This window comes from Scyliorhinus torazame, chromosome 10 (assembly GCF_047496885.1).
Source record: "Scyliorhinus torazame isolate Kashiwa2021f chromosome 10, sScyTor2.1, whole genome shotgun sequence".
In the NCBI taxonomy this organism is placed as follows: Eukaryota; Metazoa; Chordata; class Chondrichthyes; order Carcharhiniformes; family Scyliorhinidae; genus Scyliorhinus; species Scyliorhinus torazame.
This window is the reverse complement of record NC_092716.1, coordinates 4,101,343-4,125,721: the sequence shown is the minus strand read 5'-3', so window position 1 is coordinate 4,125,721 and position 24,379 is coordinate 4,101,343. Positions and strand designations below refer to the sequence as shown.

Genomic DNA, 24,379 nt, shown 5'->3' with positions numbered 1-24,379 from the left:
TGACTGGAGACGGCTAAACGAGGCGCAGCCAGAAACTCAGCAGCTAAACTCCGCAGCAATGCCGGCAAAGAAAGTCCTGTCTGATCCGGAAGACATTCCTGAGCGAGTGGCGTTGAAAAAGGAGATTGGGTTGACCAGCGCCTGTGCCATTATTGTGGGTAAGTTACTGAAGATGGGAGAGAGAGTGCGGAAGTCCGGCCATTCTGCTGTCAGGCGGCTGCTTTCCCGGGTACTGAGTGAATTCGGGTCGGTCTGTATTTACCCAAAGTTCACAGCTTTAGAAATACAAACATGTCCTTAATCGTTTGTGATAAGCGTTGGAGGTGAGGTCGATGTGGATCACCCCCGACCCCAAACTCAGTATGAGGACAAATTGACTTGAATTAGCTGCGAAGGACCCACCCTCACCCCCATCCCCACCCACATCCCCACCCTCACCCTCACCCCCACCCCCACCCTCACCCCCACCCCCACACTCACCCCCACCCTAACCCCCACCCTCAACCTCACCCCCACCCCCACCCTCACCCCCACCCCCACACTCACCCCCACCCCCACCCTAACCCCCACCCTCACCTCACCCCACCTTCACCCCCACCCTCACCCCCACCCTCACCCTCACCCCACCCCCACCCTCACCCCACACCCACCCTAACCCCCACCCTCAACCTCACCCCCACCTTCACCCCCACCCACATCCCCACCTTCACCCCCACCCTCACCCCCACCCTCACCCCCACCCTCACCCTCACACCCACCCCCACCTCACCCCACCCCCACCTTCACCCCACCCACATCCCCTGACATCCCACCTTCAACCCGCCACCTTCACCCCCCTTCACCCACCCTCACCCCCACCCTCATCCCCACCCTCACCCCCACCCTAACCCCCACCCTCACCCCCACCTCACCCTCACCCTCACCCCCACCCCGCCCTCACCCTTACCCCCACCCCCACCCTCACACCCACCCTCACCCCCACCCCCACCCTCACCCTTAGCCCCACCCTCACCCTCACCCCACCCTCACCCCCACCCTCACCCCCATCCCCACCCTCACCCCCACCCTCACCCCCACCCTAACCCCCACCCTCACGCCCACCTCACCCTCACCCTCATCCACACCCTCACCCTCACCCCGACCCCCACCCTCACCCCCACCCTCATCCCCACCCTCACCCTCATCCCCACCCTCACCCTCACCCCCACCCCCACCCTCACCCCCACCCTCATCCCCACCCTCACCCTCACCCCCACCCTCACCCCCACCCTCAACCCCAACCCCCACCCTCACCCTCACCCCCACCCTCACCCCCACCCTCACCCTCACCCCCACCCTCACCCTCACCCCCACCCTCACCCTCACCCCCATCCACACCCTCACCCCCACCCCCACCCTCACCCTCATCCCCACCCTCACCCCCACCCTCACTCCATCCCCACCCCCACCCTCACCCCCACCCCACCCTCTCACCCATCCCCACCCTCACCCTCACCCTCACCCCTCACCCTCACTCCACCCTCACCCTCACCCCATCCCCACCCTCACCCCCACCCCCATCCCCACCCTCACCCTCACACCCACCCCCACCCTCACCCCCACCCCCACCTTCACACCCACCCACATCCCCACCCTCACACCAACCCTCACCCCCACCCTCACCCCCACCCTCACCCCCACCCTCACCCCCACCCTAACCCCCACCCTCACCCCCGCCCTCAATCTCACCCTCACCCCCACCCCCGCCCTCACCCTTACCCCCACCCCCACCCTCACCCACACCCTCACCCCCACCCCCCGCCCTCACCCTTACCCCCACCCCCACCCTCACCCCCATCCCCACCCTCACCCCCACCCTCATCCCCACTCACACCCTCATCCCCACCCTCACCCTCACCCCCACCCCCACCCTCACCCCCACCCTCATCCCCACCCTCACCCTCATCCCCACGCTCACCCTCACCCCCACCCCCCCCCCCCACCCTCATCCCCACCCTCACCCTCACCCCCACCCTCACCCGCACCCCCTCACCCCACCCTCACCCTCACCCTCACCCCCACCCTCACCCTCACCCTCACCCCCACCCTCAACCCCATCCAAACCCTCACCCCCCACCCCCACCCTCATCCCCACCCTCACCCCCTCCCTCACCCTCACCCTCACCCCCATCCACACCCTCACCCCCACCTCCACCCTCACCCCCACCCTCACCCCCACCCTCACCCCCCACCCTCACCCCCATCCCCACCCTCACCCCCACCCTCACCCCCACCCTCACCCCCACCCCCACCCTCTCACCCATCCCCACCCTCACCCTCACCCTCACCCCCACCCTCATCTCCACCCTCTCACCCATCCCCACCCTCACCCTCACCCTCACCCCCACCCTCACCCTCACCCCCATTCCCACCCTCACCCCCACCCTCACCCCCACCCTCACCCCCACCCACATCCCCACCCTCACCCCCACCCCCACCCCCACCCTCTCACCCCATCCCCACCCCCACCCTCACCCTCACCCCCATCACCAACCTCACCCCCACCCTCACCCTCACCCCCATCCCCACCCTCACTCCCACCCTCACCCCCACCCTCACCCCCACCCTCACCCCCCACCCTCACCCTCACCCCCACCCCCACCCTCACCCCCACCCTCACCCCCACCCCCACCCTCTCCCCCACCCTCACCCTCACCCACACCCTCACCCTCACCCCCACCCTCACCCTCACCCCCACCCCACCCACACCCTCACCCTCACCCCAACACTCACCCCCACCCCCACCCTCACCCCCACCCTCACCCTCACCCTCACCCCCACCCTCACCCTCACCCCCACCCTCAACCCCACCCTCACCCCCCACCCCCACCTTCACCCCCACCCTCACCCCCACCCTAACCCCCACCCTCACCCCCACCTCACCCTCACCCTCACCCCCACCCCCGCCCTCACCCTTACCCCCACCCCCCACCCTCACACCCACCCTCACCCCCACCCCCGCCCTCACCCTTACCCCCCACCCCCACCCTCACCCCCACCCTCACCCCCACCCTCACCCCCACCCTCACCCCCACCCTCACCCCCATCCCCACCCTCACCCCCACCCTCATCCCCACCCACACCCTCATCCTCACCCCCACCCTCACCCTCACCCCCACCCTCACCCTCACCCCCATCCACACCCTCACCCCCACCCCCACCCTCACCCTCATCCCCACCCTCACCCCCACCCTCACTCCCATCCCCACCCCCACCCCCACCCTCACCCCCACCCCAACCTCTCACCCATCCCCACCCTCACCCTCACCCTCACCCCCACCCTCACCCTCACCCCCATCCCCACCCTCACCCCCACCCTCACCCCCACCCCCATCCCCACCCTCACCCTCACACCCACCCCCACCCTCACCCCCACCCCCACCTTCACCCCACCCACATCCCCACCCTCACCCCCACCCTCACCCCCACCCTCACCCCCACCCTCACCTCCACCCTAACCCCCACCCTCACCCCCGCCCTCACCCTCACCCCCACCCCCGCCCTCACCCTTACCCCCACCCCCACCCTCACCCCCACCCTCAACCCCACCCCCGCCCTCACCCTTACCCCCACCCCCACCCTCACCCCCATCCCCACCCTCACCCCCACCCTCATCCCCACCCACACCCTCATCCCACCCCTCACCCTCACCCCCACCCCCCACCCTCGCCCCCACCCTCATCCCCACCCTCACCCTCATCCCCACGCTCACCCTCACCCCCACCCCCACCCCCACCCTCATCCCCACCCTCACCCTCACCCCCACCCTCACCCTCACCCCCACCCTCACCCCCACCCTCACCCTCACCCCCACCTCACCCTCACCCCCACCCTCACCCTCACCCTCACCTCCACCCTCACCCTCAACCCCATCCACCCCCTCACCACCACCCCCACCCTCATCCCCACCCTCACCCCCACCCTCACCCTCACCCCCATCCACACCCTCACCCCCACCCCCACCCTCACCCCCACCCTCACCCCCATCCCCACCCTCACCCCCACCCTCACCCCCCACCCTCACCCCCACCCCCCAACCTCTCACCCATCCCCACCCTCACCCTCACCCCCACCCTCACCCCCACCCCCATCCCCACCCTCTCACCCATCCCCACCCTCACCCTTACCCTCCACCCCATCCCTCACCCTCACCCCCATTCCCACCCTCACCCCCCACCCTCACCCCCCACCCCCATCCCCACCCTCACCCCCACCCTCACCCCCACCCCCACCCCCACCCTCTCACCCATCCCCACCCCCACCCTCACCCTCACCCCCACCCTCACCCTCACCCCCCACCCCCACCCCCACCCTCTCACCCATCCCCACCCCCACCCTCACCCTCACCCCCACCCTCACCCTCACCCCCACCCCCACCCCCACCCTCTCACCCATCCCCACCCCCACCCTCACCCTCACCCTCACCCCCACCCTCACCCTCACCCCCACCCTCACCCTCACCCCCACCCTCACCCTCACCCCCATCACCTACCTCACCCCCACCCTCACCCTCACCCCCATCCCCACCCTCACTCCCACCCTCACTCCCACCCTCACCCCCACCCTCACCCCCACCCTCACCCCACCCTCACCCTCACCCCACCCCCACCCTCACCCCCACCCTCACCCCCACCCCTACCCTCACCCCCACCCTCCCCCTCACCCACACCCTCACCCTCACCCTCACCCTCACCCCCAACCCCACCCACACCCTCACCCTCACCCCAACACTCACCCCCACCCCCACCCCCAACCTCACCCTCACCCCCACCCTCACACTCACCCCCACCCTCAACCCCACCCTCACCCCCACCCCCACCTTCACCCCCACCCTCACCCCCACCCTCACCCCCACCCTCACCCCCACCCTCACCCCCACCCTCACCCTCACCCCCACCCTCACCCTCACCCCCACCCTCACCCCCACCCCCACCCTCACCCTCACCCTCACCCCCACCCTCACCCCCACGCTCACCCTCACCCCCACCCCCACCCTCACCCCCATCCCCACCCTCACCCCCACCCTCACCCCCACCCCCACCCCCACCCTCTCACCCACCCCCACCCTCACCCTCACCCTCACCCCCACCCTCACCCTCACCCTCACCCCCATCCCCACCCTCACCCCCAGCCCCACCCTCACTCCCAACCTCACCCCCACCCTCACCCCTACCCTCACCCCCACCCCCACACCCACCCCCACCCCCACCCCCACCCTCACCCCCACCCTCACCCCCACCCTCACCCCCACCCTCACCCTCACCCCCACCCTCACCCCCATCCCCACCCACACCCCCACCCTCACCCCCACCCTCACCCTCACCCTCACCCCCACCCTCACCCTCACCCCCACCCTCACCCTCACCCCCACCCTCACCCTCACCCTCACCCTCACCCCCACCCTCACCCTCACCCCCACCCTCACCCTCACCCCCCACCCTCATCCCCACCCCCACCCTCAACCACACCCTCACCCCCACCCTCACCCCCACCCTCGCCCTCACCCCCACCCTCACCCCCACCCTCACCCCCACCCTCACCCTCACCCCCACCCTCACCCTCATCCCCACCCTCACCCCCACCCTCACCCCCACCCCCACCCCCACCCACACCCACACCCACACCCTCACCCCCACCCCCACCCCCACCCCCACCCCCACCCCCACCCTCACCCCCACCCTCACCCCTCACCCCCACCCCCCACCCCTCACCCTCACCCCCACCCTCACCCTCACCCCCACCCCCACTCTCACCCCCACCCCCACCCTCACCCCCACCCCCACCCCCACCCCCACCCCCACCCTCACCCCCACCCTCACCCTCATCCCCACCCCCACCCTCACCCCCACCCCCACCCTCACCCCACCCTCACCCTCACCCCCACACTCACCCCCACCCTCACCCCCACCCTCACCCTCAGCCTCTCACCGATCCCCACCCTCACCCTCACCCTCACCCCCACCCTCACCCTCACCAGCTAAACAAAGGCAAATGGAACCTGTCAAGGGTGGGTGGGGAATTGAGGGGTAGGGGTGAAGAGGGGGAGTGGTGAGGAGGGGAGGGGGAGGGGGAGGAGGGGGTAGGGGTGGGAGGGGAGGGGCGAGAAGACGGGGGGAGAAGGGGAGGAGGGGAAGGGGTGAGGAGGGGAAGGGGTGAGGAGGGGGAGGGGTGAGGAGGGGGAGGGGTGAGGAGGGGGAGGGGGAGGGAGAGGAAGGGAAAGGGTGAGGGGGGTAGGGGTGAGGAGGAGAGGGGTGAGGGCTGAGGAGGGGAGGGGGTGGGGAGGGGCTGAGGAGGGGAGGAGTGAGGAGGGGTAGGGGAGGAAAGATAGGGGGTGAGAGGGGAGGGGGGTGAGGAGGCGGTAGGGGTGTTGGAGGGGGAAGGGGAGGAGGGGAGGAGGGGAGGGGTAGGGGTGAGGAGGGAGAGGTGAGGAGGGGAGGGGGAGGGGAGGGGGAGGGGGAGGAGTGGGAGGAGGGGGAGGGGTGAGAAGGCGGAGCGGGGAGGGGGAGGAGGGGAGGGGTGAGAAGGCGGAGGGGGAAGGGGAGGAGGGGAACGGGTGAGGAGGGGGAGGGGGGTTGAGGAGGAGGGGGAGGGGATGAGGAGGAGGAGGGGTGAGGAGGAGCAGGGGTGAGGACAGGGAGGGGTGAGGAGGGGGAGGGGGTGAGGAGGGGGAGGGGTGAGGAGGGGGAGGGGATGAGGAGGAGGAGGGGAGGGGGAGGAGGGGAAGGGGTGAGGAGGGGAGGGGGAGGGGGAGGGGGAGGGGGAGGAGGGGGAGGATGGGGAGGGGAATGGTGAGGAGGGGGAGGGGAGGGGTGAGGAGGGGGCGGGGATGAGGAGGGGGAGGGTGTGAGAAGGGGGAGGGAGGAGGGGAATGGGTGAGGAGGGGAGGGGAATGGGTGAGGAGGGGCGGGGGAGGGGATGAGGAGGGGGAGGGGATGAGGAGGGGGAGGGGAATGGGTGGGGAGGTGATGAGGAGGGGTAGGAGGGGGAGAGGGGGAGGGGATGAGGAGGGGGAGGGGGGAGAGGATGAGGAGGGGGGAGGGGGAGGGGATGAGGAGGGGAGGGGATGAGGAGGGGGAGGAGGGGGAGGGGGAGAGGATGAGGAGGGGGAGGGGGAGGGGATGAGGAGGGGGAGGGGATGAGGAGGGGGAGGAGGGGGAGGGGGATGAGGAGGGGGAGGAGGGGGAGGGGGATGAGGAGGGGGCGTGATGCTGGGTTCACACAGTCGTTTTATTCTACAGAAGCCATTAACACTGGGTGGATGATTGTACCACCTGATCCCAAAGGTTTCCCATCCGGAACATTGGGATAAAGCTGTTCCCAGTGTCATTCTCAAGGTGACACAAGCCTCAGAGTCGAGCTGGGAACTCGCGCTCTGACCCAACAGGTTCATTCATATGTGCAGTCACTTGCTCACTTTGCAGCGATTGCAAACTGGGACAGAGAGGAAACATTTGAACAACTCGTTCATTCACCCAAATCAGGGCAAGATTCCAAAGAGAGCGCTCAGGGCAGAGTAAACGTTCCCAAGAGCCAGGATTGCAGATACAGCACCGGAATATTCCGAAGATTAAAGAGTCATTAAAGAGTGTCTTTGTAAGAGCTTTGAACAGGAGGAGCAGATCAATCACTCAGGCAGTTATCCTCCAATCACATTGTCATGGAAACTGTACAGTGACTCAACAAAGCTGAGGAGAGTTTTTAAAGTCAGTTCCTCTGGAGCAACCAAGTGGTTACAGCATATCGCAGACACACACTTCACATCAATCCAACTCCAAACCAACTATCAAATCAGTCACAGAACAGTCACTTGAAGATTCCTCCTGCGTACAGCACGGGGTTAGATACAGAGTAAAGCTCCCTCTACACTGTCCCCATCAAACACTCCCAGGACAGGTACAGCACGGGGTTAGATACAGAGTAAAGCTCCCTCTACCCTGTCCCCATCAAACACTCCCAGGACAGGTACAGCACGGGGTTAGATACAGAGTAAAGCTCCCTCTACACTGTCCCCATCAAACACTCCCAGGACAGGTACAGCACGGGGTTAGATACAGAGTAAAGCTCCCTCTACACTGTCCCCATCAAACACTCCCAGGACAGGTACAGCACGGGGTTAGATACAGAGTAAAGCTCCCTCTACACTGTCCCCATCAAACACTCCCAGGACAGGTACAGCACGGGGTTAGATACAGAGTAAAGCTCCCTCTACACTGTCCCCATCAAACACTCCCAGGACAGGTACAGCACGGTGTTAGTAACAGAGTAAAACCCCCTCTACACTGTCCCCATCAAACACTCCCAGGACAGGTACAGCAGCACGGGGTTAGATACAGAGTAAAGCTCCCTCTACACTGTCCCCTTCAAACACTCCCAGGACTGGTACAGCACAGAGTTCGATACAGAGTAAAGCTCCCTCTACACTGTCCCCATCAAACACTCCCAGGACAGGTACAGCACGGGGTTAGATACAGAGTAAAGCTCCCTCTACACTGTCCCCATCAAACACTCCCAGGACAGGACTGGAGCTGGAGTTGGAAGAACTTCGGATCATTCGGGAGGCAGAAGGGGTCATAGATAGCAGCTTCAGGGAATTAGTTACACCAAAGATTGGAGATAGGTGGGTAACTGTAAGAGGGACTGGGAAAAAACAGTCAGTGCAGGGATCCCCTGCGGTCGTTCCCCTGAGAAACAAGTATACCGCTTTGGATACTTGTGGGGGGGGGACTTACCAGGGGTAAGCCATGGGGTACGGGCCTCTGGCACGGAGTCTGTCCCTGTTGCTCAGAAGGGAAGGGGGGAGAGGAGCAGAGCATTAGTAATTGGGGACTCTATAGTCAGGGGCACAGATAGGAGATTTTGTGGGAGCGTGAGAGACTCACATTTGGTATGTTGCCTCCCAGGTGCAAGGGTACGTGATGTCTCGGATCGTGTTTTCCGGGTCCTTAGGGGGGAGGGGGAGCAGCCATAAGTCGTGGTCCACATTGGTACCAACGACATAGGTAGGAAAGGGGACAAGGATGTCAGGCAGGCTTTCAGGGAGCTCGGATGGAAGCTCAGAACTAGAACAAACAGAGTTGTTATCTCTGGGTTGTTGCCCGTGCCACGTGATAGTGAGATGAGGAATAGGGAGAGAGAGCATTTAAACACGTGGCTACAGGGATGGTGCAGGCGGGAGGGATTCAGATTTTTGGATAACTGGGGCTCTTTCTGGGGAAGGTGGGACCTCTACAGACAGGATGGTCTACATCTGAACCTGAGGGGCACAAATATCCTGGGGGGGAGATTTGTTAGTGCTCTTTGGGGGGGGGTTTAAACTAATGCAGCAGGGGCATGGGAACCTGGATTGTAGTTTTAGGGTAAGGGAGAATGAGAGTATAGAGGTCAGGAGCACAGATTTGACGTCGCAGGAGGGGGCCAGTGTTCAGGTAGGTGGTTTGAAGTGTGTCTACTTCAATGCCAGGAGTATACGAAACAAGGTAGGGGAACTGGCAGCGTGGGTTGGTACCTGGGACTTTGATGTTGTGGCCATTTCGGAGACATGGATAGAGCAGGGACAGGAATGGATGTTGCAGGTTCCGGGGTTTAGGTGTTTTAGTAAGCTCAGAGAAGGAGGCAAAAGAGGGGGAGGTGTGGCGCTGCTAGTCAAGAGCAGTATTACGGTGGCGGAGAGGATGCTAGATGGGGACTCTTCTTCCGAGGTAGTCTGGGCTGAAGTTAGAAACAGGAAAGGAGAGGTCACCCTGTTGGGAGTTTTTTATAGGCCTCCTAATAGTTCTAGGGATGTAGAGGAAAGGATGGCGAAGATGATTCTGGATATGAGCGAAAGTAACAGGGTAGTTATTATGGGAGACTTTAACTTTCCAAATATTGACTGGAAAAGATATAGTTCGAGTACAATAGATGGGTCGTTTTTTGTACAGTGTGTGCAGGAGGGTTTCCTGAAACAATATGTTGACAGGCCAACAAGAGGCGAGGCCACGTTGGATTTGGTTTTGGGTAATGAACCAGGCCAGGTGTTGGATTTGGAGGTAGGAGAGCACTTTGGGGACAGTGACCACAATTCGGTGACGTTTACGTTAATGATGGAAAGGGATAAGTATACACCGCAGGGCAAGAGTTATAGCTGGGGGAAGGGCAATTATGATGCCATTAGACGTGACTTGCGGGCGATAAGGCGGAGAAGTAGGCTGCAAGTGTTGGGCACACTGGATAAGTGGGGCTTGTTCAAGGATCAGCTACTGCGTGTTCTTGATAAGTATGTACCGGTCAAACAGGGAGGAAGGCGTCGAGCGAGGGAACCGTGGTTTACCAAGGAAGTGGAATCTCTTGTTAAGAGGAAGAAGGAGGCCTATGTGAAGATGAAGTGTGAAGTTTCGGTTGGGGCGATGGATAGTTACAAGGTAGCGAGGAAGGATCTAAAGAGAGAGCTAAGACGAGCAAGGAGGGGACATGAGAAGTATTTGGCAGGAAGGATCAAGGAAAACCCAAAAGCATTCTATAGGTATGTCAGGAATAAGCGAATGACTAGGGAAAGAGGTAGGACCAGTCAAGGACAGGGATGGGAAATTGTGTGTGGAGTCTGAAGAGATAGGCGAGATACTAAATGAATATTTTTCGTCAGTATTCACTCAGGAAAAAGATAATGTTGTGGAGGAGAATGCTGAGCCCCAGGCTAATAGAATAGATGGCATTGAGGTACGTAGGGAAGAGGTGTTGGCAATTCTGGACAGGCTGAAAATAGATAAGTCCCCGGGACCTGATGGGATTTATCCTAGGATTCTATGGGAGGCCAGGGAAGAGATTGCTGGACCTTTGGCTTTGATTTTTATGTCATCATTGGCTACAGGAATAGTGCCAGAGGACTGGAGGACAGCAAATGTGGTCCCTTTGTTCAAAAAGGGGAGCAGAAACAACCCCGGCAACTATAGACCGGTGAGCCTCACATCTGTAGTGGGTAAAGTCTTGGAGGGGATTAAAAGAGACAAGATTTATAATCATCTAGATAGGAATAATATGATCAGGGATAGTCAGCATGGCTTTGTGAAGGGTAGGTCATGCCTCACAAACCTTATTGAGTTCTTTGAGAAGGTGACTGAACAGGTAGACGAGGGTAGAGCAGTTGATGTGGTGTATATGGATTTCAGCAAAGCATTTGATAAGGTACCCCACGGTAGGCTATTGCAAAAAATACGGAGGCTGGGGATTGAGGGTGATTTAGAGATGTGGATCAGAAATTGGCTAGCTGAAAGAAGACAGAGGGTGGTGGTTGATGGGAAATGTTCAGAATGGAGTACAGTCACCAGTGGAGTACCACAAGGATCTGTTCTGGGGCCGTTGCTGTTTGTAATTTTTATCAATGACCTAGAGGAAAGCGCAGAAGGGTGGGTGAGTAAATTTGCAGACGATACTAAAGTCGGTGGTGTTGTCGATAGTGTGGAAGGATGTAGCAGGTTACAGAGGGATATAGATAAGCTGCAGAGCTGGGCTGAGAGGTGGCAAATGGAGTTTAATGTAGAGAAGTGTGAGGTGATTCACTTTGGAAGGAATAACAGGAATGCGGAATATTTGGCTAATGGAAAAGTTCTTGAAAGTGTGGATGAGCAGAGGGATCTAGGTGTCCATGTACATAGATCCCTGAAAGTTGCCACCCAGGTTGATAGGGTGGTGAAGAAGGCCTATGGAGCGTTGGCCTTTATTGGTAGAGGGATTGAGTTCCGGAGTCAGGAGGTCATGTTGCAGCTGTACAGAACTCTGGTACGGCCGCATTTGGAGTATTGCGTACAGTTCTGGTCACCGCATTCTAGGAAGGACGTGGAGGCTTTGGAACGGGTGCAGAGGAGATTTACCAGGATGTTGCCTGGTATGGAGGGAAAATCTTATGAGTAAAGGCTGATGGACTTGAGGTTGTTTTCGTTGGAGAGAAGAAGGTTAAGAGGAGACTTAATAGAGGCATACAAAATGATCAGGGGGTTGGATAGGGTGGACAGTGAGAGCCTTCTCCCGCGGATGGATATGGCTGGCACGAGGGGACATAACTTTAAACTGATGGGTAATAGATATAGGACAGAGGTCAGAAGTAGGTTCTTTACGCAAAGAGTAGTGAGGCCGTGGAATGCCCTACCTGCTACAGTAGTGAACTCGCCAACATTGAGGGCATTTAAAAGTTTATTGGATAAACATATGAATGATAATGGCATAGTGTAGGTTAGATGGCTTTTGTTTCGGTGCAACATCGTGGGCCGAAGGGCCTGTACTGCGCTGTATTGTTCTATGTTCTAAGTTCTATGTTCTACTGGCACTGGAGCGGGTCCAGCGGAGATTCACACGGATGATCCCAGGAATGGTAGGCCTAACATACGATGAACGTCTGAGGATCCTGGGATTATATTCATTGGAGTTTAGGAGGTTGAGGGGAGATCTAATAGAAACTTACAAGATAATGAATGGCTTAGATAGGGTGGATGTAGGGAAGTTGTTTCCATTAGCAGGGGAGACTAGGACCCGGGGGCACAGCCTTAGAATAAAAGGGAGTCACTTTAGAACAGAGATGAGGAGAAATTTCTTCAGCCAGAGAGTGGTGGGTCTGTGGAATTCATTGCCACAGAGGGCGGTGGAGACCGGGACGTTGAGTGTCTTTAAGACAGAAGTTAATAAATTCTTGATTTCTCGAGGAATTAAGGGCTATGGAGAGAGAGCGGGTAAATGGAGTTGGAATCAGCCATGATTGAATGGTGGAGTGGGCTCGATGGGCCGAATGGCCTTACTTCCGCTCCTATGTCTTATGGTCTTATGGTCTTAAAAGAAGACCATTCTTGGTTTGCAAAACAGGGCCCATTGTCCGACATGACAGTAATCGGAATGCCGTGGTGAGCGAAGGTTTCTTTGCAGGCCCTTATGACAGCGGACGATGTCAAATCGTGCAGGCGTATGACCGCTGGATAATTCGAAAAGTAATCTATGATGATGACGTCGTCCCTGCCAAGCGCATGAAAAAGGTCCACACCCACCTTTGTCCATATCTGTTCTATGTTCTAGGTACAGCACGGGGTTAGATACAGAGTAAAGCTCCCTCTACACTGTCCCCGTCAAACACTCCCAGAACAGGTACAGCATGGGGTTAGATACAGAGTAAATCTCCCTCTACACTGTCCCCATCAAACACTCCCAGGACAGGTACAGCACGGGGTTAGATACAGAGTAAAGCTCCCTCTACACTGTTCCCATCAAACACTCCCAGGACAGGTACAGCACGGGGTTAGATACAGAGTAAAGCTCCCTCTGCACTGTTCCCATCAAACACTCCCAGGACAGGTACAGCACGGGGTTAGATACAGAGTTAAACTCTCTCCATAGTGTCCCTATCAAACACTCCCAGGACAGGTACAGCACGGGGTTAGATATAGAGAGAAGCTCCCTCTACACTGTCCCCATCAAACACTCCCAGGACAGGTACAGCACGGGGTTAGATACAGAGTAATCCTCCTTGGGCACTGTCCCCATCCAACACTCCCAGGACAGGTACAGCACGAGATTAGAGACAGAGTAAAGCTCCCTCTACACTGTCCCCATCACACACTCCCAGGACATGTACTGCACGGGGTTAGATACAGAGTAAAGCTCCCTCCATAGTGTCCCCATCAAACACTCCCCGGACAGGTACAGCACGGGGTTAGATACAGAGTAAAGCTCCCTCTACACTGTCCCCATCAAACACACCCGGACAGGTACAGCATGGGGTTAGATACAGAGTAAAGCTCCCTCTACACTGTCCCCATCAAACACTCCCAGGACAGGTACAGCACGGGGTTAGATACAGAGTAAAACACCCTCTACACTGTCCCCATCAAACACTCCCAGGACAGGTGCAGCACGGGGTTAGATACAGAGTAAAGCTCCCTCCATAGTGTCCCCATCAAACACTCCCAGGACAGGTACAGCACGGGGTTAGATACAGAGTAAAGCTTACTCTACACTGTCCCCATCAAACACTCCCAGGACAGGTTCAGCACGGGGTTAGATACAGAGTAAAGCTCCCTCTACTCTGTCCCCATCAAACACTCCCAGGACAGGTACAGCACGGGGATAGATACAGAGTAAAGCTCCCTCTACACTGTCCCCATCAAACACTCCCAGGACAGGTACAGCACGGGGTTAGATACAGAGTAAAGCTCTCTCTATACTGTCCCCATCAAACACTCCCCGGACAGGTACAGCATGGGGTTAGATACAGAGTAAAGCTCCCTCTACACTGTCCCCATCAAACACTCCCAGGACAGGTACAACACGGGGTTAGATACAGAGTAAAGCTCTCTCTATACTGTCCCCATCAAACACTCCCCGGACAGGTACAGCATGGGGTTAGATACAGAGTAAAGCTCCCTCTACACTGTCCCCATCAAACACTCCCAGGACAGGTACAGCACGGGGTTAGATACAGAGTAAAACACCCTCTACACTGTCCCCATCAAACACTCCCAGGACAGGTGCAGCACGGGGTTAGATACAGAGTAAAGCTCCCTCCATAGTGTCCCCATCAAACACTCCCAGGACAGGTACAGCACGGGGTTAGATACAGAGTAAAGCTTACTCTACACTGTCCCCATCAAACACTCCCAGGACAGGTACAGCACGGGGTTAGATACAGAGTAAAGCTCCCTCTACTCTGTCCCCATCAAACACTCCCAGGACAGGTACAGCACGGGGATAGATACAGAGTAAAGCTCCCTCTATACTGTCCCCATCAAACACTCCCAGGACAGGTACAGCACGGGGTTAGATACAGAGTAAAGCTCCCTCTACACTGTCTCCATCAAACACTCCCAGGACAGGTACAGCACGGGGTTAGATAGAGAGTAAAGCTCCCTCTACATTGTCCCCATCAAACACTCCAAGGACAGGTACAGCACGGGGTTAGATACAGAGTAAACCTCCTTGTGCACTGTCCCCCTCCAACACTCCCAGGACAGGTACAGCACGGGGTTAGATACAGAGAGAAGCTCCCTCTACACTGTCTCCATCAAACACTCCCAGGACAGGTACAGCACGGGGTTAGATACAGAGTTAAGCTCTCTCCATAGTGTCCCTATCAAACACTCCCAGGACAGGTACAGCACGGGGTTAGATATAGAGAGAAGCTCCCTCTACACTGTCCCCATCAAACACTCCCAGGACAGGTACAGCACGGGGTTAGATACAGAGTAATCCTCCTTGGGCACTGTCCCCATCCAACACTCCCAGGACAGGTACAGCACGAGATTAGAGACAGAGTAAAGCTCCCTCTACACTGTCCCCATCAAACACTCCCAGGACATGTACTGCACGGGGTTAGATACAGAGTAAAGCTCCCTCCATAGTGTCCCCATCAAACACTCCCCGGACAGGTACAGCACGGGGTTAGATACAGAGTAAAGCTCCCTCTACACTGTCCCCATCAAACACTCCCCGGACAGGTACAGCATGGGGTTAGATACAGAGTAAAGCTCCCTCTACACTGTCCCCATCAAACACTCCCAGGACAGGTACAGCACGGGGTTAGATACAGAGTAAAACACCCTCTACACTGTCCCCATCAAACACTCCCAGGACAGGTGCAGCACGGGGTTAGATACAGAGTAAAGCTCCCTCCATAGCGTCCCCATCAAACACTCCCAGGACAGGTACAGCACGGGGTTAGATACAGAGTAAAGCTTACTCTACACTGTCCCCATCAAACACTCCCAGGACAGGTACAGCACGGGGTTAGATACAGAGTAAAGCTCCCTCTACTCTGTCCCCATCAAACACTCCCAGGACAGGTACAGCACGGGGATAGATACAGAGTAAAGCTCCCTCTACACTGTCCCCATCAAACACTCCCAGGACAGGTACAGCACGGGGTTAGATACAGAGTAAAGCTCTCTCTATACTGTCCCCATCAAACACTCCCCGGACAGGTACAGCATGGGGTTAGATACAGAGTAAAGCTCCCTCTACACTGTCCCCATCAAACACTCCCAGGACAGGTACAACACGGGGTTAGATACAGAGTAAAGCTCTCTCTACACTGTCCCCATCAAACACTCCCCGGACAGGTACAGCATGGGGTTAGATACAGAGTAAAGCTCCCTCTACACTGTCCCCATCAAACACTCCCAGGACAGATACAGCACGGGGTTAGATACAGAGTAAAACACCCTCTACACTGTCCCCATCAAACACTCCCAGGACAGGTGCAGCACGGGGTTAGATACAGAGTAAAGCTCCCTCCATAGTGTCCCCATCAAACACTCCCAGGACAGGTACAGCACGGGGTTAGATACAGAGTAAAGCTTACTCTACACTGTCCCCATCAAACACTCCCAGGACAGGTACAGCACGGGGTTAGATACAGAGTAAAGCTCCCTCTACTCTGTCCCCATCAAACACTCCCAGGACAGGTACAGCACGGGGTTAGATACAGAGTAAAGCTCCCTCTACACTGTCCCCATCAAACACTCCCAGGACAGGTACAGCACGGGGTTAGATACAGAGTAAAGCTCCCTCTACACTGTCCCCATCAAACACTCCCAGGACAGGTACAGCACGGGGTTAGATACAGAGTAAAGCTCACTCTACACTGTCTCCATCAAACACTCCCAGGACAGGTACAGCACGGGGTTAGATACAGAGTAAAGCTCCCTCTATTCTGTTGCCATTGAGGTGTTGGGTGCTCTGAGGTACAGACGAACCAACACGGTTGCGGTTGGTACAACGCAGTTTAATTCCAACTAACTATTTACACATCTGACTTGGTACTCAGCACGTTGTGACTGTGTGAGTGTCTTGTTAATGAGGTCCTGGCCCTGTGCTGTCTCCAGATGGACTGGCCAGAGGAGGTGTCATGTTTCTTGTCTTATACTGTGTCTGCTCTTGTCTGTGATTGGCTGTTGTGTTATGTGTGCTAATTGGTCTGTTGTTCTGTCTATCATTATGTATGTGTTGTGATGTATGTTTGAATATCATGACATCCCCCTTTTTTACAAGGTTATGTGCCTACGTGGTTATAAATATAAATGTGTCCTGAGTGCAGCTAAAGGTGTGTGTGCGTAATATTTACATCATGTGCATGGGACTTAACTATATACAAGGGGCGATGTCAGGTGTGACATGCTAACGAGGTTGTACCATAACAAAAGAAGAACAACGTTGAAATTTGGACCGATCAAACGAGGCCTGTAACGATAAAACAGTGACATGTTACAAAACAGTAGTTGCTAAAGTTTGACGTGTGAACAGTCTCATAAGTCCAGTCTAGTAGGTGGGTGACGAATTCGGGTTGACCGCCTCAAGGGTGGGTCGAGAACCACCGGCTGAGGTGAGAGCCTGGCCACGGGCGGCGACAGAAGGGGCATGGTATACGGCAGCTCCACGAAGTCGCTATCAGGAACCATTGGAGGACACGGCATCTGTGTAGGGTCCCGTTGCGAGCGTGGAAGTAGGCGAAGGGCTCGGCGATTGCGCCTACGCACGGATCCATCCGGCATGCGTACCAGGAATGAGCGGGGAGCCACGCGTCAGAGAACTTCGGCAGGTGCTGACCAGCCACCATCGGGTAGGTGAATGTGGACGTTGTCTCCAGGGGCCAGGGAGGGAAGATCAGTTGCCCGTATGTCGTACGATCTCTTCTGGCGATCGCGCTGCAGTTGCATCCTATGCAGTACCGGAGCATGGTCTATTGTTGGTGCCAGGATGGAAGGCACAGTGGTTCTGAGGGCGCGACCCATCAGCAGCTGTGCTGGTGAGAGACCCGTGGCTAGTGGGGCCGAGCGATAGGCCAGCAGGGCGAGGTAGAAGTCCGACCCGGCAGCAGCAGCCTTGCCGAGGAGCCGCTTGGCAATGTGAATGCCCTTCTCCGCCTTTCCATTGGACTGGGGATGCAGAGGGCTGGACGTCACGTGTGTGAAGCCACACGAAGCAGCAAAGGACGACCATTCATGGCTGGCAAAACAAGGCCCATTGTCCGAGATGACAGTCATCGGAATGCCGTGGCGAGCAAAGGTGTCTTTGCAGGCCCTGATGACAGCAGACGATGTCAAATCGTGCAGGCGTATGACTTCTGGGTAGTTTGAGAAGTAGCCAACTATGATGACATAGTTGATGGATAGTCAGAGGCTTTTCCCCAGGGTAGAGGGGTCAATTACTAGGGGGCATAGGTTTAAGGTGAGAGGGGCAAAGTTTAGAGTAGATGTACGAGGCAAGTTTTTTACACAGAGGGTAGTGGGTGCCTGGAACTCGCTACCGGAGGAGGTGGTGGAAGCAGGGACGATAGTGACATTTAAGGGGCATCTTGACAAATACATGAATAGGATGGGAATAGAAGGATACGGACCCAGGAAGTGTAGAAGATTGTAGTTTAGTCGGGCAGTATGGTCGGCACGGGCTTGGAGGGCCGAAGGGCCTGTTCCTGTGCTGTACATTTCTTTGTTCTTTGTTCTTTGTTCATGCCGAGCGCGTGAAATAGGCCGACACCCACCTTCGCCCAGGGGGACATCACCAGCTCATGGGGCAGAAGCGTCTCAGGAGGTTGCGCCGGCTGAAACCTTTGGCAGGTTGTACAGTTGATCACCATGTTGGCAATATCGTCACTGATGCCCGGCCAGTATACCGCCTCTCAGGCCCTCCGTCTGAACTTCTCGACCCCCAAGTGGCCTTTGTGTAGTTGATCGAGAACCAGCTGGCGCATGCTGTGCAGAATCACAATCCGGTCCAGCTTCAGAAGGACACCGTCAATGCTGGCTAGGTCGTCTCGTACACTGTAGAACTGCGGGCACTGCCCTTTGATCCATCCTCCCGTCATGTGGCGCATCACTCACTGCAAAAGGGGGTCGGCCGCAGTCTCTCGGCGGATGCGGGCCAGACTGGAGTCGTCAGCCGGCAGATTTGCCGATGTCAAAGCCACCTGTGCCTCGACCTGACATACGAACCCCTCCACATCTGGCGGCGTGCTCACTGCTCTGGATCGGGCATCCGCCACGATGAGATCCTTCCCTGGAGTGTAGACCAGTTGGAAGTCGTACCTCTTGAGTTTAAGTAGGATGCGCTGGAGGCGAGGGGTCATCTCGTTCAGGTCCTTGTTTATTATACCAGGGGGCGGTGGTCAGTTTCGACCGTGAACCGTGGAAGACCATAGACGTAATCGTGGAACTTGTCTAAACCGGTTAGCAAGCCCAGGCATTCTTTTTCGATCTGCGTGTAGCGCTGCTCTGTGGGGGTCATGGCCCGCGATGCATAGGCCACTGGGGCCCTTGACGACGTGTCATCCCGCTGCAGGAGCACTGCTCCAATGCCGGATTGGCTGGCATCAGTTGCGATTTTGGTGGCACGAGACGTGTCAAAGAACGCCAACACTGGTGCCGTGGTGAGTTTGCGTTTGAGCTCCTCCCATTCCAGCTGGTGTGTGTGTTGCCACTGGAACTCTGTGGATTTTCTGACGAGGTGGTGCAGAGTCGTCGTGTGGGAGGCAAGGTTGGGAATGAACTTCCCCAGGAAGTTGACAATGCCAAGGAAGCGTAGGACAGCTTTCTTGTCGGCCGGCTGCGGCATGGCTGTGATGGCGCTCACCTTGTCTGCATCCGGACGGACCCCTGACCGGGAGATATGGTCCCCCAGGAACTTCAACTCGGCCTGGCCAAAGGAGCACTTGGCTCGGTTGAGGCGCAGGCCGTTTTCCCGTATGCGGGCAAAAACGCGTTGGAGACGATGTATGTGCTCCTGCGGTGTGGTGGACCAGATGATGACATTGTCCACATATACGCGCACCCCTTCGATGTCTTCCACCATCTGCTCCATGATACTATGGAAGACCTCGGATGCCGAGATGATGCCAAATGGCATCCGGTTGTAGCAGAATCTGCCGAAAGGGGTGTTGAAGGTACATAGCTTTCGGCTGGACGGGTCCAGTTGGATCTGCCAAAATCCTTTTGAAGCAACCAGTTTCGTGAATATCTTCGCCTGGGCCATTTCACTGGTGATCTCCTCCCGTTTGGGTATGGGATAATGTTCCCTCATAATATTATTATTGAGGCCTTTGGGGTCAATACAGATACGGAGCTCGCCAGGTCGCTTCTTGACACACACCATGGAACTGACCCACGGCGTGGGCTCCGTGACCCTGGATAGGACCCCTTGGTCCTGGAGATCCTGCAGCTGCAGCTTGAGGCGGTCTTTAAGTGGCGCTGGGACCCTGCGAGGTGCGTGAACGACCGGGATGGCGTCCGGTTTGAGGCGAATTCGGTAGGTGTATGGCACTGTTCCCATGCCCTCGAATGCCTCCTGGTTGTGGGCGAGGAGCGATTGGAGCTGTGCGGAGAACTCTGCATCCGGGAAGTCAGACGTGCCGTCTGGAGAGAGAGACAGAATTTGTTGCACAAGGTGGAGAGCCTTACATGCCTGTGCGCCCAGCAGGGAGTCCTTCGATGAGCCAACTATCTCGAATGAGAGTGTGGCCGTGTGTGTTTTGTGTGTCACCTGGAGCTGGCAGGATCCCATGGCCGGGATAACGTTCCCGTTGTAGTCGACCATCTTGCACCGGGATGGCCGGATTGGTGGTCTGACCTTCATGGCATAGAAGGCTGACCATGCTATGAGGTTGGCGGAGGCGCCAGTGTCCAGGCGGAAAGTGATCGGCGATCGGTTGACCGTCAGGGTGGTACACCATTCATCGGCCGGATTGATGGTGTTGACCCGGTTCCCATCAATGACCGCAAGCCGGAAGGCGTCTTGGTCATCTGTGTCGTCGGTTTGGATGTCGTAATGTGGAGGCTGAATGGTCCGCACGTGTCTGCGAGGTTGTCGGAGATGTGGCAGATCAACAGGTTGAGCCGCTCGACAGTCGGCAGCGTAGTGGCCCATCCTGCCACAGCGTAGGCATTGTCGGGTTTTTGCAGGACATTGCCCTTTTAAATGTGCAGCTCCACAGTTGCCGCACGTCATGACGTCATGGCGTTCGTTACGCCACTACGCATGCGCGGTTCGGTCTTGCGTCGGGCGCACCTGCGCAGCACGTCCCTCAGTGTTGCCGTAGGTTTTGGCGCGCACAAACGCGGGAGGCCTCAAAAAGCACGCGAAAAGGCCGCCCTCGTCTGGGCCGCGGGCCGGGAGAAACTCGATTGCCTGGATGCGTTCGGCCTCGTGGGCGGCCTGGCTTGCTGATTCGATCGCTTGGGACCCCCTCCGTGCCGATTCGGTTGCCTGAAATTGGGCGTAGCGGCTGGTCGCATTTTCATGCAGGACACAAGCTTCAACTGCAGATGCTAAGGTCAGGCCTTTTATTTTTAGAAGCTGCTGGCGTAGGCCACTGGAGGCAACGCCAAAAACAATCTGGTCCCGGATCATGGACTCTGAGGGGTGTCGTAACCGCAGGACTGCGCGAGTATGCGGAGGTGCGTCAGGAAGGGCTGAAAGAGCTCATCCTTACCTTGCAGGCGCTGCTGAAAGACATACCTCTCAAAGCTTTTGTTGACCTCAACGTTGAAGTGCTTGTCGAGCTTGAGAAGGACCGTGTCATACTTAGCTTTGTTCTCGCCTTCCGCGAACACCAAGGAGTTGTATACATCGATGGCGTGCTGACCTGCGGTAGTGAGGAGCATGGCAATCTTTGTTTCGTCCGAGGCGCCCTGTTTTTCATTGGCTTGCATGAACAGTTCGAATCGCTGCTTGAAGAGCTTCCAATTGGTGCCCTGGTTCCCAGCGACTTGCAACGGCTGCGGTTTGTTGCGGGTGTCCATGGCTCAGGATGGCAGATTTGCCGGTAGGTATCGATTCACTCACTGGTACATTGAGGTGTTGGGTGCTCTGAGGTACAGACGAACCAACACGGTTGCGATTGGTACCACGCAGTTTTATTCCATTTAACTATTTACACATCTGACTTGGTACTCAGCAAGTTGTGATTGTGTGAGTGTCTTGTTAATGAGGTCCTGGCCCTGTGCTGTCTCCAGATGGACTGCCCAGGAAGTGTCGTGTTTCTTGTCTTATACTGTCTCTGCTCTTGTCTGTGATTGGCTGTCGTGTTATGTATGCTAATTGGTCTGTTGGTCTGTCTATCAGTATGTATGTGTTATGATGTATGTTTGAATATCATGACACCCATCAAACACTCCCAGGACAGGTACAGCACAGGGTTAGATACAGAGTAAAGCTCCCTCTACACTGTCCCCATCCAACACTCCCAGGACTGGTACAGCACGGGGTTAGATACAGAGTAAAGCTCCCTCTACACATATACAGGGACAGTAGACAGGGACAGTAGACAGGGACAGTAGACAGGGACAGTAGACAGGGACAGGAGACCAGACAGTAGACAGAGACAGTAGACCAGTCAGTAGACAGAGACAGTAGACTGGACAGTAGACAGAGACAGTAGACAGGGACAGTAGACCAGTCAGTAGACAGAGACAGTAGACTGGACAGTAGACAGAGACAGTAGACAGGGACAGTAGACCAGTCAGTAGACAGGTACAGTCGACTGGGACAGTAGACATGGACAGTAGACGGAGACAATAGACAGGGACAGTAGACAGGAACAGTAGACAGGGACAGTAGTCAGAGACAGTAGACAGGGACAGTAGACAGGGGCAGTAGACAGAGACAGTAGTGTTGCTCTTATTAGCCTTAGTTTATTAGCTCTAATTCTGTCACCTTTGCTCACGAGTCACCAGGTATCTTTCTGTTACCGCCACGTGTTTCAAGCTCTAGTTATGATTAATAAGACAGCACACCGCTTAGTAAGAGTAAAATCAACGGTCATTTATTATATACAGCAATCAATACTTATACAATAATCGTACTTTATAGACTACTACCTACCACTACAGGCCAATACTTAACTTTTGGGAATGGCCCACCAGGTCAGGGAAACGAATGGCTTATCGAATTGTGTCTGGCCCGCTGGATTCAAAGGCTGATACACGTCGATGGCTGGGTGTCTCTATCGGGTAGCGATCGCTGGAGGAAAACTTACGGTTTCTTGTCGATGGTTCTTGCGAAGGTTGCGAGCAGGAGAAGAAGGGAGAGAAGGGCCGATCTGAACTTGGCCCTTTACTCTTATAGTTCCCAGGGGCTTCCCGCCTCTCGGGGCGGACCTTGACCCAATGCTTGGTCCCAATCACTGGGTTCGATACGCTCCAATAATGGGGCGATTCCTCGATCAGGGGGTGGTCGTTCACCTGTCTTTGTCTCGGCCACTGCAGGCGCCGACAGGTCTGGCCCGGCATTCAATTGCTAATTTGTTGCAATTGTTCCAGGAGATAGCCGATTAAACTGCAGATGTCTGGGTTGATGTGCTGCTAATGGTCTTGAGTATCGATCTTGGCCGACTTCCCCAGAGCCGAATACGCTATTCTGTCTGCAGCTGTCCGTTCATGTCCTGTTGGCTGCTTTTCCCATCAGCCTTTTCAGTTAGCCATTTTACATCGGGTTTTGGCCAAATTAATCAGGAATCAGCCATTTTAGGTGGCTACATTCCCTCCTTGTGACGCGAAGCGTGAAGGATCACATACATTTTGTCCTTACCGTTCCCTGACCGGGGGGGACACCTCCTACATGGCCACTACTCTGACCCTAGCTATGCACAAAACATTTTTACCTAAACAATTCTAAGGGCGCTATGTCAGGCAGGGGCATGCATCTACAAAATAAAAACTTGGAACCTCTAATTTTACCGAAATACACTATACTCACCAAACATTGCATTATTCTATCTTCCTAAAACATACAACCACAATCACAACATTTAATATACTCTTTCCTGGCTTGGCAGTCAAGCTCAGGATCAGACATTTTTTTTTTGTTTATGACAGGTTTTGTACATCTTTTATTTACAGAAAAACGCAAGTGCCTGTTCTTTATTATTGTGTTATAGGTCGCGGGGGTCGGGGGTCTGGTCATACCCGAATATAGGGGGATCGGATCCGGTATACCGGGGTTCGAGCGCGGTACGCTCTCCTTCTCCATTTGCGGAGGCGCATAGTCTGCACTACACAGCAGAGTATCGCCAACGCTAACAGTGCTTCGATCACGTAGGACAGGGAGTACCAGGTTATGAACCTGGCACACCAGGAAGATGCAGTGTCGCTGGTGACTGGGCTCTGGGTACTGCGGGGCAGTGAAACATTAACGGCTGGGGGGTTTGGAGTAATGGGGTCCGCGTTCCCGCGCAACCAAATATCCACAAAAATCATGTTGAGCACGATGAAGGGAGTCCTCACGGCTGTCCTGGCTGTCCTCCTTCTTTGTCTTTCTCTGTGTTCTCTGTTTTCTCCGGTCCTGGAGCTTCTGGAATTCTGTAAAACAAGCGTAGTGTCTGTAACTACCTTGGTTTAAT

General features: G+C 56.7%; 1 protein-coding gene across 1 annotated transcript in view; it reads left to right on the top strand.

Moving 5' to 3' along the window:
* The first annotated feature begins 12 nt into the window (after positions 1–12).
* slc7a10a (solute carrier family 7 member 10a) overlaps positions 13–24,379 on the top strand; it is an 820,639-nt gene continuing 796,272 nt past the window's right edge. The window contains 1 exon segment of the mRNA XM_072517756.1: positions 13–158. Within this exon segment, the coding sequence (XP_072373857.1) occupies positions 59–158 (100 nt within the window). The 5' untranslated portion in view covers positions 13–58.